This window comes from Thamnophis elegans, chromosome 11, assembly GCF_009769535.1.
Source record: "Thamnophis elegans isolate rThaEle1 chromosome 11, rThaEle1.pri, whole genome shotgun sequence".
NCBI classification, from domain to species: Eukaryota; Metazoa; Chordata; class Lepidosauria; order Squamata; family Colubridae; genus Thamnophis; species Thamnophis elegans.
In genome coordinates this window covers 20,203,738-20,216,317 of record NC_045551.1, presented here as the reverse complement: position 1 = coordinate 20,216,317, position 12,580 = coordinate 20,203,738, and the positions used below count along the sequence as shown (strand labels likewise).

Sequence of the window (12,580 nt, the reverse complement as noted above, 5' to 3'; positions counted from 1 at the left end):
CCTGAGCAAGAACATGTCCTTTAATATTCTATTGGCTATTGTCAGATTCCTATGGGGGTCATGTAAGGTTGATGTGGGGGTCATAGCTGTCTTTATAGACAAAAGAGGAAATGCAAATCCTAGGTGTTTGTCTGAGCTAATTTTGTCAACCTTTTGTTTGTTGCTTATCTGAGTTTTTGTCTTGATCCAGTCTTTCTGAATGGATTATTAAATCTTCATTTCTAAAAGCTGGCCTCCTCAATTTCTGCTTGGGGCAGGGAAACTGGGACTGGTTTCTGAATAGGCTGGCCCAATCTTTCTTAATGGGCACAAAATATCTGCTGGGGGCTATTAAGAAAGTTTGAGTCTGCTTTCTGTCTTTAAGAGCATGTTTTCTCCATTTCTCCTTTAGGGAAGTATAATATTCTGCTTTTCTAATATTTCCCAAAATGTCATTATTCTGAGGGAAGGTGGGAGGTGTTGACTTTCTACACAATGTAAGGGAAAGTGAGGAACTCAACGAAAAATATTATTTTTAAAAAATGTTTTGATTCTACCTCAAAGCAGCAACTTACTATTTTCAGAACTAGTGTGAAAGCCAATGTGCAATGGCAAAGTTAGCATTAAAAATATTAGATTTAATTGAAGGTGAATCCTTACCGTTGCAAAGTAACCAACTGACTGCTAATTGCAGCACTTTTAAATAGACAGGAACTCTCAAGGCAACATTATCCAGGAAACTGAATTTCAGAAGTAGACCAAAAAATGAGCTTTGAAATTGCTTCCATGGTCAATGAGTAATTACTAAATTATGGTGTTCCTGGTCTGATCTGGCAATAGGGTAGCCAGGCCTAAATTCAGAGGTAGGTTTCAGCCAGTTCGCACCAGTTTGGGTGAATTGGTTGTTAACTTTTTGCCCAGTTCAGAGAACCAGCCAATCCCACCTCTGGCTGGCCTCGCCCAACCTGCTCCGCCCCTCCCAGAAGTCCTCCCATAGCCCATTTTGAAGTTTCAGGTTGATGCAAGACGCCTTCCAGGCCCAAAATGGGGCACAAAGGGGGTGTGTCCCACGGCCACCCCCGCATCCTGTTTTGCCTTCCAAGGTAGTGCAGGAAGCATTCCAGGCCCAAAACCTCTGCTCTAGGGGTGAGTTGGGAATGGGGAGTTTGGATTATGATTGTACGTAGGAACCAGTGAAGTAGGAATGGAAAAATCCTTATGTGTAGATCAACGTTTTTCAGTCTTGGCAAGTTTAGGATGGGTGAACTTCATGCTGCCTGGGGAATTCTGGGTATAGAAGTCCATGCACCTTGAAGTTAAGGAGCCGAGGTGGCGCAGTGGTTAGGGTGCAGTACTGCAGGCCACTTCAGCTGACTGTTATCTGCAGTTCAGCAGTTCAAATCTCACCGGCTCAAGGTCGACTCAGCCTTCCATCCTTCCGAGGTGGGTGAAATGAGGACCCAGACTGTGGGGGCAATTTGCTGACTCAATTTGCTAAAAATCTGTAAACTGCTTAGAGAGGGCTGAAAGCCCTATGAAGCGGTATATAAGTGTAATTAATAAAATAAATAAATAAGTTGCCAAAGTTGAGAAGCATGGGTTTCCACTAGAGTTTAGGCTTTTCCATTCCTATTTTATTTAGAGTTTGGTACAATTAAATAAATCAGCTGTGGTTTCATTAACAAATAGTGATTAAAGTGAGAGGGAGGAGCTACGTTGCAACGACACATCGCACAGACCCGACAGTCCAGGTCTGTCGATGAAACTTTTGTCTTTGGACGGTCCGGTAGGACCTAAACTGTCCCGAAGAGACGGCGACAGGGAAGCCAAAGCCTTGCTGGTCACAGGGACATCGCAAAGTCCCTGCTTGACCCAAGGGTAGCGCTTCCAACTGAGGACAACAGGCAGCCCCCAGGCTGGCATAGTTGGAGACCGCTTCTGAAGGAAGAGATGAAGCGAAAGCGTTCCATCTGGTGAGGTTTTTTTTTCTTTTTTTTTACTTACAGAAGATCCGTTTTAAGAAACTTTTTTTTAAAAAAAAATAATAACATCCAGTCCCCAAAGTAAGAATAAAGTGGCGATTTTGACACTTATTGGACTGTTATTAGAAGATTTCCTGCTCTTGTTAGTAATGATGTTTTGTGGATTGAAGTAATTGCAACATTTCCTATCTTCCTGCTTGTAGTCTATGGACTGATTTCTTTTTTTCTATTTTTTTCCTTTTTACTACCCTAATTTTCTTGATGGCTAAATTAAACTTATTTTCTTACTTCAACAATTTTTTTTCTTCTATTGGTTAAAACCACTAATTATTGAATCTGCCACCTGGAAGCCAAAGTCTGAACTTTGTTTCTGTTTTGGTTACAATGTATCTTTTGTTCTGCTTCACTTGGTTTCACTGACCTTGCAATGGAAGAGTTTGGAAAAACCTGAAAAGCACGAAACTTGTTTTTGTTACTGCTTCTGGTAAATATTTTGGCAAGAGAAGGAAAAAGATAAACAAGAATAAAAACCCTCCTATTTTAAAAAACCTTGAAAGAACTGGTGCTCAAGATTCAAAATAAATACAGACACATTTCCTAAAATTTTGACAGGCTAGAGTGGCAGATTCCTCTTCCTATTTTTTTCCTTTCTATTTCTTTGCGTTTTGAAAAATGGATCAATATTCAGAGGCAGAAAATTTAATAATCCAAAACATCTTGGCTGGACTTCAAAATATTGCAGAAGGACTTAAGAGATTTGACAAGAAATGGGACAGTTTATGGGGTGCTACAGTTAAAGAGGAGGGGGTTGGAGCCCCAGAGATTAAAGAAGAGAATGGAAGTTTAGAAAATAAAGACAAGATGTCAGATGAATCTATTAATGGACTAAATATGAGCGAAAGTGAAAAGAAGGGAAGCTGGAAAAGGGTTTTTGACAACTTGGAGCCTTTCTTTCAACTTCAAGATGCAGGAGGGAAAAAAAGAGTGGAAAAAATGGAAATAAGAAGACAAATATATCCAGAAACAAGTTTGATAACCAAAGTTAAGCCTACATTAATAGCAATTAAAGAGCGACGAAATTACATGAGAGATCCTTCAAGCTACAGAGTGCGGCGAGAAATGATAAATTCTGAAAAGTTTTAATAAGAGACACAGACACAGCTGCTGGCGAGAGAGAAAGATTTATTTTGCTACTGGAAGGACACTGGTTGATAATGCCAATTGATGATAAAAATTAGTTAATTTTTGATGGTTAATAAGTAGGGATGCTAGTATTTTGTAGACTCTTATAGATTATTATTGAATGTTTAGTCGCTAATATGTAATATATCATGATATTAACAATGAAAGGATAAACTTCATTAGGATAAATAACCAAGCCACAAATTGCAACTGAGACTTGGTGGAATGATAAAACCTATAAATTTGTGCTTTAGACCTTCTTATGAAGCTATAAATAATTTGGATTAGAATAAGAGGTGATGTGATGTAAATAGCAAACAACTGTTTTCTTTCTTTTTTTTCCTTCTCTGTCTTTCTCTAATTATAATAATAAAAGGGAATGTTAATGCACATCTTGGAGATTTTCAATTAGAAATTTTAATTTGGAGTAGAAATGGCAAACAATTATTTTTTTTTCTCCCTGTCTTTCAACTATAAAAACAAAAGGGAAGGTTAACATATACTTTGGTGATTATTAATTAGAAATGTCAATATTTTTTTCTTTTTTCTTTAGATTGTCTTAGATTTTAAATGGTCATTTCGTTAACACATATTAATAGATTGTTGTTCAGAGATTGTTGCTTTTTGCGTTTGTGGAGAGAAGAGGAGAGAAAAATATAAATAACCCTTAGTTAACTATAATAATAACAAAGATATGTTAGAGAGAGGAAATATAAGATGTCCTACTAATTGACTTTATTCTTTCTTTCTTTCTTTCTTTCTTTCTTTCTTTATTTATTTATTTATTTATTTATTTATTTATTTAGATCATGTTATAAGGATATAGAGATATGGCATATTGACTGGAACTGGGGGAAGGGAAAAAAAGATCAACAGGTGGCTGTGTTTTTGAAATCTTAACTAAATGAAAACAGTGATATGGTGATAGTAAAATATATAAAATTTTAACATGTATAATTTAGATTGATTAGAATATATGTGATTGTGGACAGAATGCACGAAATGTACTTGTGACCAATTGATACGCTTTCTACAAGATGTAATGACAGATGATGTTTTTGTGTGTGTGTGTTTTTGTTTACAATAAAACTAATAAAATTTTTATAAAAACAAAAAACAAATAGTGATTAAAGTGATATGAACTGTTACTGGACTTTTTGTGAGAAACTGAAATGAAAAGTTGATCTGGGCTTTGATAATTAAATAAGGGATTATGGAAATAATGTAGACAAATGTTAATCTTACAGTAAGAGTTTGATATATATATATTTAATATATATTTTATTTTTTTGTACCAAAGAAAGTTGGAAGTCATTCTTTTTCCGTTTTCCTTCTTTTCCTCTTTCTTTCTTACACTTTCACTATTTTTCTTACTTGAGCATTTTCTTTTTTCAAATCTGTTTTTTATTTGTTTATCCCTTAGCTTTGTATTTTTTTGATGTATGAAGGATCAAATACTCAGCCATTATAATTCTATATTCCTTATTTATAGAAATCATATCAAAATTTAGAATGAATGCACTGGGAGCCACCTCATATAACACAGGCTCTGAGTCCCTCTAATTAAAAGGTGTTTATCAATTGAAGAGAATATTTGTTGCTTAGGGTTGAACTGTAAGTTCCTTGGTACTCTTGATGGTTTTCTTGCAGATGTTTCATTACCAAACCAGGTAACATCATCAGTATTAGAAGGGAGTGGAGTTTGCTCTTATTTTCATATACTAGTGACTTACCCTGTCAGTGTTGCTTCACAAAAAGGTGCTTCACAAAAAGTGTTTTGATTGGTGCAGGGTTTCTACAACCTCAGGCAGAGAAGGGCTATTCTGCACCCCTCCCCTAAATGTTCTTTAAAATACAGAGTTTCCCAGCATTCTTTTAGGAACTTCCAACATGCAAACCGTGGTTACGCATCCTAAAATGAATCCTCTTTACCTGGAGTTTCAAAATTTGCTGTTTGCTGGGGAGGTTTGTAGCTAAAAGTCAGTCTACATTTAGTCTACATCTGACTTTGGGGATATTTCTTCATAACTAAACAAAAGTGTATTTTCTGTGCAGTTCAAACCCCTTGCTCGCTGGATCTGGATGTCACAAAGCAAAGCCCACATTTAGTAATTAACCCCCGTGTCCCGTTTTGAGTAGCAGAGTGCTGCAGGAGGCTGAGTGCTGTCCTGCCCCCATGCCATACCCACCTGGCCCCGTCCACCCAGCCAGTCATTAGGGCAGAGAACCAGTTGTTAAATTATTTGTATCCCATCACTGCCTAAATCTGATATTGGTGAGGGATTTCTTTCCAGCTGTGAGAAAAGCTTAATATTGGTGGGTGGGTGGGGAGATATGAGGCTTATAAAACAGATGGCAAATAGTATCAGCAAATAGTATGGGCATATCTGACATTCATTTCTGGAGCTTTAAAAAAAACTGTGAAATGCCTGCATTACAAAATGGTAGGAAACTGCTATCAAATTTCAGCAGTTATAAAGTCAAGGGTCTCTGAGGGCAGGAAAAATAAGACTCAGAGGCCCATGTGACTCTGGGTCCACAGGTTGCTCATTCCTGCTTTTATGTGCCTTGGTTACATTTATTCATTAATCATCCTACTGAAATGCCTCATTTTGGGGATAGATGAAAAAATAATTAAGAAAGCAATCCATTGCCCATATGTATATAATTGTATTGAACTTTTTCCCTCAATAATTGGATGACAATTCTCTGCCTGACTGATCCTGGGATGTAAAGAGAGTCATCGGTGTTAAGCTGACAGGACAATAGCTACAGACCAGTGAACCCTCCTACTTTCACTGATGTACAGATGACTCAGGCAATTATGTTGTATTGTGCCTTAAGCTGACAATAGAAAATCAATGTTCATTGCATTCTTTTTTATTAAGGAAAATGAAGAACTGATTCATTACAGCATATTGTGATTAATATAAAGAGGTGCAGTTGGATCGCTATCAGCTAAATAATTCATCCAGAATAAGGACAATTTAAACCAGCAATCCAGCCTTTACTTTACTGAGTCATGGGATGTGGCACTTCTGGTACAAAAATCCAAACAAGTAAATCAAAACAAGGTAAAACATGCTTGTGTAATGCAATCATTCTATGGCAACAAGAAATCCTATTGCACTGTTTCTTAATCTGTAAATTTGTGGTTGTACAATTTGCATGTGCTTTGTCATTTATTTTATATGCTGTTTGTGCATGTCTGTGTGTAAATATATAACTATTAGATAGACCCATCTCTCTGTTTTCATACCTTATTTTGAATGTGATCCAGCATTTGTACAAAGAAATTGGTGAGATGTGAGATATAAAAAGTTGGGAATCATTGACATGGAAGGCACATTAAGATCAAGAATCAGGAGCTTTTACTTGATGTCCTGAACTTTGTTTAAAGGTTCAATTCTGTTAATCAATCTTCCTCATCATGGTTCCTTTGTACCTGGGAGTAAGTTTTGCCAAACCTTTGAATAGTTCAAGTAGAATTGGATTGCACTCATTTATCATCTTCTTCCATTTGCTTTTTTGGTAATTTATACTACTGTTAGGTATCTAACAAGGAGGGTGAGATAAAAATAATATAATAAAATTAGAAGCAGTTACAAAAAAAAAACACCCCTGGAAAAATTGTAACTGTAAGAACAGCAGTGAAAATTCATTAACTTCCTGAAACACTTCCTGAAACACTCATATCCTGCATCTTCCAATAAGCACACAGCAAGCACTACAAAAGTATATGACAGAAAAAAAACATTTTAAAATAATAGTATAATAAAAATAGAAAATAAGATGTACAAAGGAAAAAGAAGAGCAAGCTTGTAAACAGTAACCTGCTGGATTTTGTTGAATTTTTATTCAGTTTCATATTCTGTAATACTTTATATTGAAATTGCATTTATTTTATTCATATAACAAAATAAATGTATTATAATAATATAGCTTCACTATTACAAAAGAAAATGTTTTGCAAATGTACTCACCAGTACAATGAAAAAGGCTCCCATATTTACAACTGCTGACTCTAAAGCTATTGGAAAGGGAGAGGAAAAAAGCAAAGAAGATTTCAATGGAATCTCTTCTCATTCTAAAGGTATACATGAGGATTTTGTTGCCTGATCTAGCCATTCCAAGGATGTCTGTTGCCTTTATGAAGGAAAAGCATACATGAAGATCTACTCTATAAGGATTTTGTAGGAAGTTACTGTATATACATATGTTTGCTTATATGGACACCAAATGTTGTACGAGGGAGGAAGATTAATTTTCTTTTTGATATCCTTTATGTCCATTATCCCTCTAACATTAATTTGAATGCTTTCATTGATTGGATATCAATTTTAGCACTTTCATATAGCTCTGAAGAAATATTGTTTTGAATAAATCTTATTATTTAATTTTTATTTCTTTTATATTGTGTTTTTATTTCCAGTAAGCCGCCTTGAGTCGCCATGTGCGAATAGGCGGCAATATAAATTCCAAATAAATAAATAAAAATTCAAGGTGAACAATAAAACAGGAAAGTCCTCCCAATGAAATTACAGATTGTGTGATAACTTGTTGATGGTTTCCATCCCAGGTGGCATCTGCATATTGTAGAGTGAGGCTTGTAGTGTGTATTAGAAGGGAAATGATTGTAACAACTCAACTGAGAAATGAAATATCTGAGTTGAGCACAGATAAGACAGGAAAGCTTTAATAGCCAAAGAAAACAACAAAATCAAAGATTGGAAAAGTAAAAGGATCATGAAACTAATATATTTTAGAAAGAGGAAGGTATACTAGTCACTGAGTATTGGAAGAGGTGAATGCAAGGTCGTAGTCACATTCAAATAGTTTAGAATTTCATTCTCTAACATATATATTTCAGATCATGTCATATGTGATTACAATATTTCCCTTCAACACCAGATATTTATATGAATTTTCAGTGCCTTAAGTACCTGCTGTCTTCTGAATCTTTCAGTTTGCTCCTTCAGACATATTGAATATGGGCAATTCCTCTTGGGAAGTGCTTTGGTGGGTATCATTGAAAAGATCCCTTGAGTCTTGATTTATCATCTTAATAACAAAGCAGTATTTCTATTTGAATGAGAATTGGAATAATGAAATTATGAGCAATGGTAAGAGTAATGCTCCAAGGGCAACACATCCTTCTGCCAAGTCTGTCATAGTATAGGGCAGGTTACAACTTGTTTAATATGATAACATCTGTATGCCTCTTAAATTTTGTTCTACACAGTAGCAACATTTAGTTTTGGTAGGACTGAATTTAATGATGCTTACAGTATATTTAGCTAGGTATTTCTATAATTGTTAGCACCTATTAAAACATATAGTACACATTGTTTAGGTTACTAATGTCTTCAGGTTTGAAAAATTAGAAATATTCATTTACAAAAAGTCAGGTAATGAAAGCCTTAAGACTCTGTGTTAATCATATATCTATTCAGCACTATCTGCCAATCTGTGTATCTATTTTTTACACTGATACAAAAAGTCACGGGATCTCAAACATCACCTACAAATTACAACAAAATTACCATTGTATTTGAGATGCAGTGATATTTATAACCTTAATGATCACCCCTCTGTATTTTACAAGAAATACAAGAAATACATGTAAGAGAAACAAATATGAAATACAGGGCTCCATTAATTTCATTCATTTTAAAATTTGAGTCAAAAATCTGCATAATTAATTAGTTGTGGCCAATTAATCTTATTTTGGGGGCACATCCTGTTTTGACAGCTATTAAAGCAGCTATCCTTATTCAAAGATGGTATCGGTCTTACATGGCCCGGCTAGAAATGAGGCGTCGATATTCCCTGACTATTTTCCAATCAATTGAATATGCAGATGAACAAGCACAAATGCAGGTTTGTATTCTACAACATTTCTTTGCCACAAACAGTTAAATCAAGTATACCATGTTTTCAGAGGAAGTTCTCCATAGTTCCTATGTCTCTTAGTTTTGTGTGTACAGGTAATCCTTGAGTTACAATAGTTCACTTAGTAACCATTTGAAGTTGCACCATAACACCCCTCAAGTGTTTACAACAAAGGCCTGAAATTACAAATGTTGCAGCACCACAGCAGTCATTCATCCTTGTGAATGTCCACAGAGACACTGCAACATTCATCCTATTCTCCAGTGCGCTGCTTGGAGAGTCCAAGCATGGGTTAACACAGTCTATCTGCCCTTGGACTGAGTGAGTTTTTCTTTGACCACGCCTCCCTTTGCCTCCTTATTTTCAGTTTAAAAACTCAGTCGGCTCGTGAGGACTAATTTAGGGAACTCTCCAGTCCAAGTACAGATAGACTGGTCTCCCCAAGATTAATTTGACCACTTTGCATTACATATTACCGGATAAGAACTAAATTATACCAACTGAGACATGTGATTGCTGAGAGGCTTCCCGGGCTGTTTCTTCCCCGCTGGTCGCAAGCGGGGGTCGGAACGCATGAGTTGCTTGGCCAGCGGCTGCTAGCGAGCGAGGGGGGGCGGGAGGCCTCCCGACTCCGAGAATCCCCCAGCCGCTGAGTTTTGGTGCCGCGCCGGCAATCAGTGCCTCAGTGACATCGGCGGCACTCTCTTTCTGCCCGGCAACAGCGGTGGCCATTTTTGGTGAATTTGCGCACTTTCTCCTTGTTGACTGGCGGTTTTGGTGGGTGGAGGCTATGCGTGCAGCAGCCGCCATTTTCTTCATTCTGACTTGTGAAGGAGCCGCGTGGAGAGCGTTTGGAGCCAGGAAGAGAGAAGGTCGTGTATGTTGCCTCTCAGCTACAGATTACCGCCGTGAGGTGCAGGGCCTAGTCCGGGGCACCAGCTAGTCATGCCCTCCAACTTATCACCACTTGGGGACCTGAGGGAAGTCGGAGGAAGGGATCTGTTCTTCGGGCGGCCCTCTCCTACAATGAAGATCTGCGGGTACAGTTGAGCCGGTTGGCTAGCGCCTGGTGTCCACTTGCTGTGAGTCTAGCCAAGAGCCCGGGAGCCCTCCCCACCATCCAAGGCCTACGGGCAGCATGGCTGATGACAGTTTGGAGGCACAGGAGGTGCAGGCAGGGGCGTCCAAGAAACGCAGTAGGCTAGATCCTCCACCCAAGCGGGGAAAAGGGGGCAAGGGCACCACCAGAAAGTCCTCCCTGGGGCCCTCGGGGACCGTTGACAAGGCCAGAGGGAGTTCACAACAGCATAAGTCCGCAGAGGCAAAGGCCCCGCATGCCCACAGGTCCTTGTCTCCCCCTGAGCAGGGGGACCTTCCACCTGGGCCCCCATCTGATCATGGTGTGGGAAGAGATTCCCCCTCCATTCAGGGCAGTGGGTCCCAATCCATAAGGGAGGGGGATTCGAGGGAGCCCTCTCCGGATGCCTCCTGGGGGTACCCAGAGTACCCTATCTTCTCCTCGGGAGGAACTGGAGCCCTTCCAGGGCATGCTCCCTGTGGACGAAGGGTCCACCTCAGGCAGGCACAAAGGCCATCTGCCTTCCAGCAGACATTGCCCAAAGGAGAATAAGGGTCCCGCCTTATCCGCAGAAATGAGGGAGGTGATTTCCTTAGCCATCTCCCAAGGCATAGCGGAGGGCATTAGGCAGAAGGAATCCCACAAGCCAGGTTCCTCTAAGGCCAAGCAGTCTCCTGCGGCCACTGCTACCCAGGCACCGGCCTCCCCGGACACTTCGATAGCCACGGAGGATTCTGCCTGGGAGAACGAGGAGGCTGATGAGTTCGACCTATCGGAGGATGAGGATCTTCCTCCAGATAAGCCGGCCTTTACAGGCCTGTTCAAGCCTTCCTTGTTTAAATCCATACTCCACAAGGCCAAGGCGGTAACCGAGCTAGGCTCTACCCCCAAAGCTGATGCTGTACCGGCCTCTTCCTCCAAAGACCCCAAGGAAGGGCTTTTCAAGGAGATGGCTCCCACTCAGGAACTTATCCCTGTTCCAGATCTCTTCATGGACGTAGTCCAAAGACAGTGGGTTCAGCCCGGTACTTTAACCAACCCCAGCGGAGGGGATAAATCCCTTTATTCTGTGGAGGGGAGGATGGAAGATGTCTTAAAATTGCCTGAGGTGAATGCCCCGGTGGTATCTTTGACCTCAAATTCAAACCTACCAGCCGACCTTCTGGAAGGCCTAAAAGCCGAAGACAAAAGGTCAGAGAAGGCATGTCATAAGACACATTAGGCGGCCGCCTGGGCCATCAGGGCATCCACCTCAGCATCCTTTTTCACCAGAGCCTCCCTGTTCTGGCTGAGGCAGCTTAGATCCAAGCCCCCCTCCCAGGGCTCTTGGTGGCGCCACAATCTCAGCAAGATCATTATGGCCGTTGAGTATTCAGCTGATGCTTCGCTGAATGCAGTGAAGTTTGCCTCCAGGGCATTAGCGTCCAACATAACATCTCGCTGCCTCCTATGGCTTCGCTACTGGCAGGCGGATATGAAGGCGAAGTGGAAGCTAGCTTCCGCTCCCTTCAAGGTGGTCAATTGTTCGGAGAGGCTTTGGATAAATTTGTCATTGAGACAAAGGATAAGCATAAGATTCTCCCAGCCATCCTGAAGAAGAATGAGCGTAAGAGCTCTGGTTCCTTTCGTAAGCAATCCTTTTGAAACCAGGACGCTGCTCAAGCGTCCACCTCCTCCTCATACCAGAGGTCCTACAACCAAGGGGGCAATAGAACTCAGGATAGGAACTCCTTCGTGTCACGTAACAGACAGCAGCAGCATTCCTTTTGGAAGCCATTTTGTGGGGGCAATAACAACAACTCCCATCAGTTCCCTAGGGGGAAGTGACCATCATAGGATCCCTCCCATAGGAGGTCGGCTCCAACTATACGCTGACAGGTGGGAGGGGATCACCTTGGACTCGTCGGTCCTCAATACAATCAGGAAGGGCCTGGTCCTAGAGTTTCTGTCCTTTCCCCAGAGGAAGTTCATTCGTTGTCCGACCACGAAAAATTCCGTAAAGAGGGGGCTCATGCAGGTGGAGATCCTCCATCTTCTCCAAATAGAGGCCATAGAACCCAGGGAACCCAGGGAGGCAGGGATTCTATTCGATTCTGTTCCTGGTCCCGAAGAATTCGGGGGTGGTGGTGGTGGAGGGCCATCTTGGACCTGAAAAGCCTGAATCAGCATCTGGCTTACAAAAGGTTCAAGATGCAATCCCTCCACTCCATCATGGATTGCGTGAGACAGGGAGATCTGCTGACATCCATAGATCTAAAAGAAGCCTACCTGCATGTCCCCATCCATGCTGCCCACAGGAGGTTCCTCAGGTTCTATTATGACGGGAGGCACTACCAATACAGGGCTCTCACCTTCGGCCTCTCGTTTGCACCCAGGACCTTCACGAAGATCCTGGCAGTGGTGGCAGCTCACCTCTGGAACCGTCCCATTCATCTAGAATGCTATCTAGATGACATAATTATCCACT

At 40.5% G+C, this 12,580-nt stretch overlaps 1 protein-coding gene across 1 annotated transcript in view; it reads left to right on the top strand.

The window, feature by feature from the left end:
* The first annotated feature begins 6,165 nt into the window (after positions 1-6,165).
* The window catches only part of PPEF1 (protein phosphatase with EF-hand domain 1), a 75,854-nt gene continuing 69,439 nt past the window's right edge, over positions 6,166-12,580 (top strand). Inside the window, exons 1-2 of the mRNA XM_032226844.1 lie at positions 6,166-6,217; positions 8,896-9,023. Of these exons, the coding sequence (XP_032082735.1) occupies positions 6,166-6,217; positions 8,896-9,023 (180 nt within the window). The remainder of the gene's footprint in view (positions 6,218-8,895; positions 9,024-12,580) is intronic.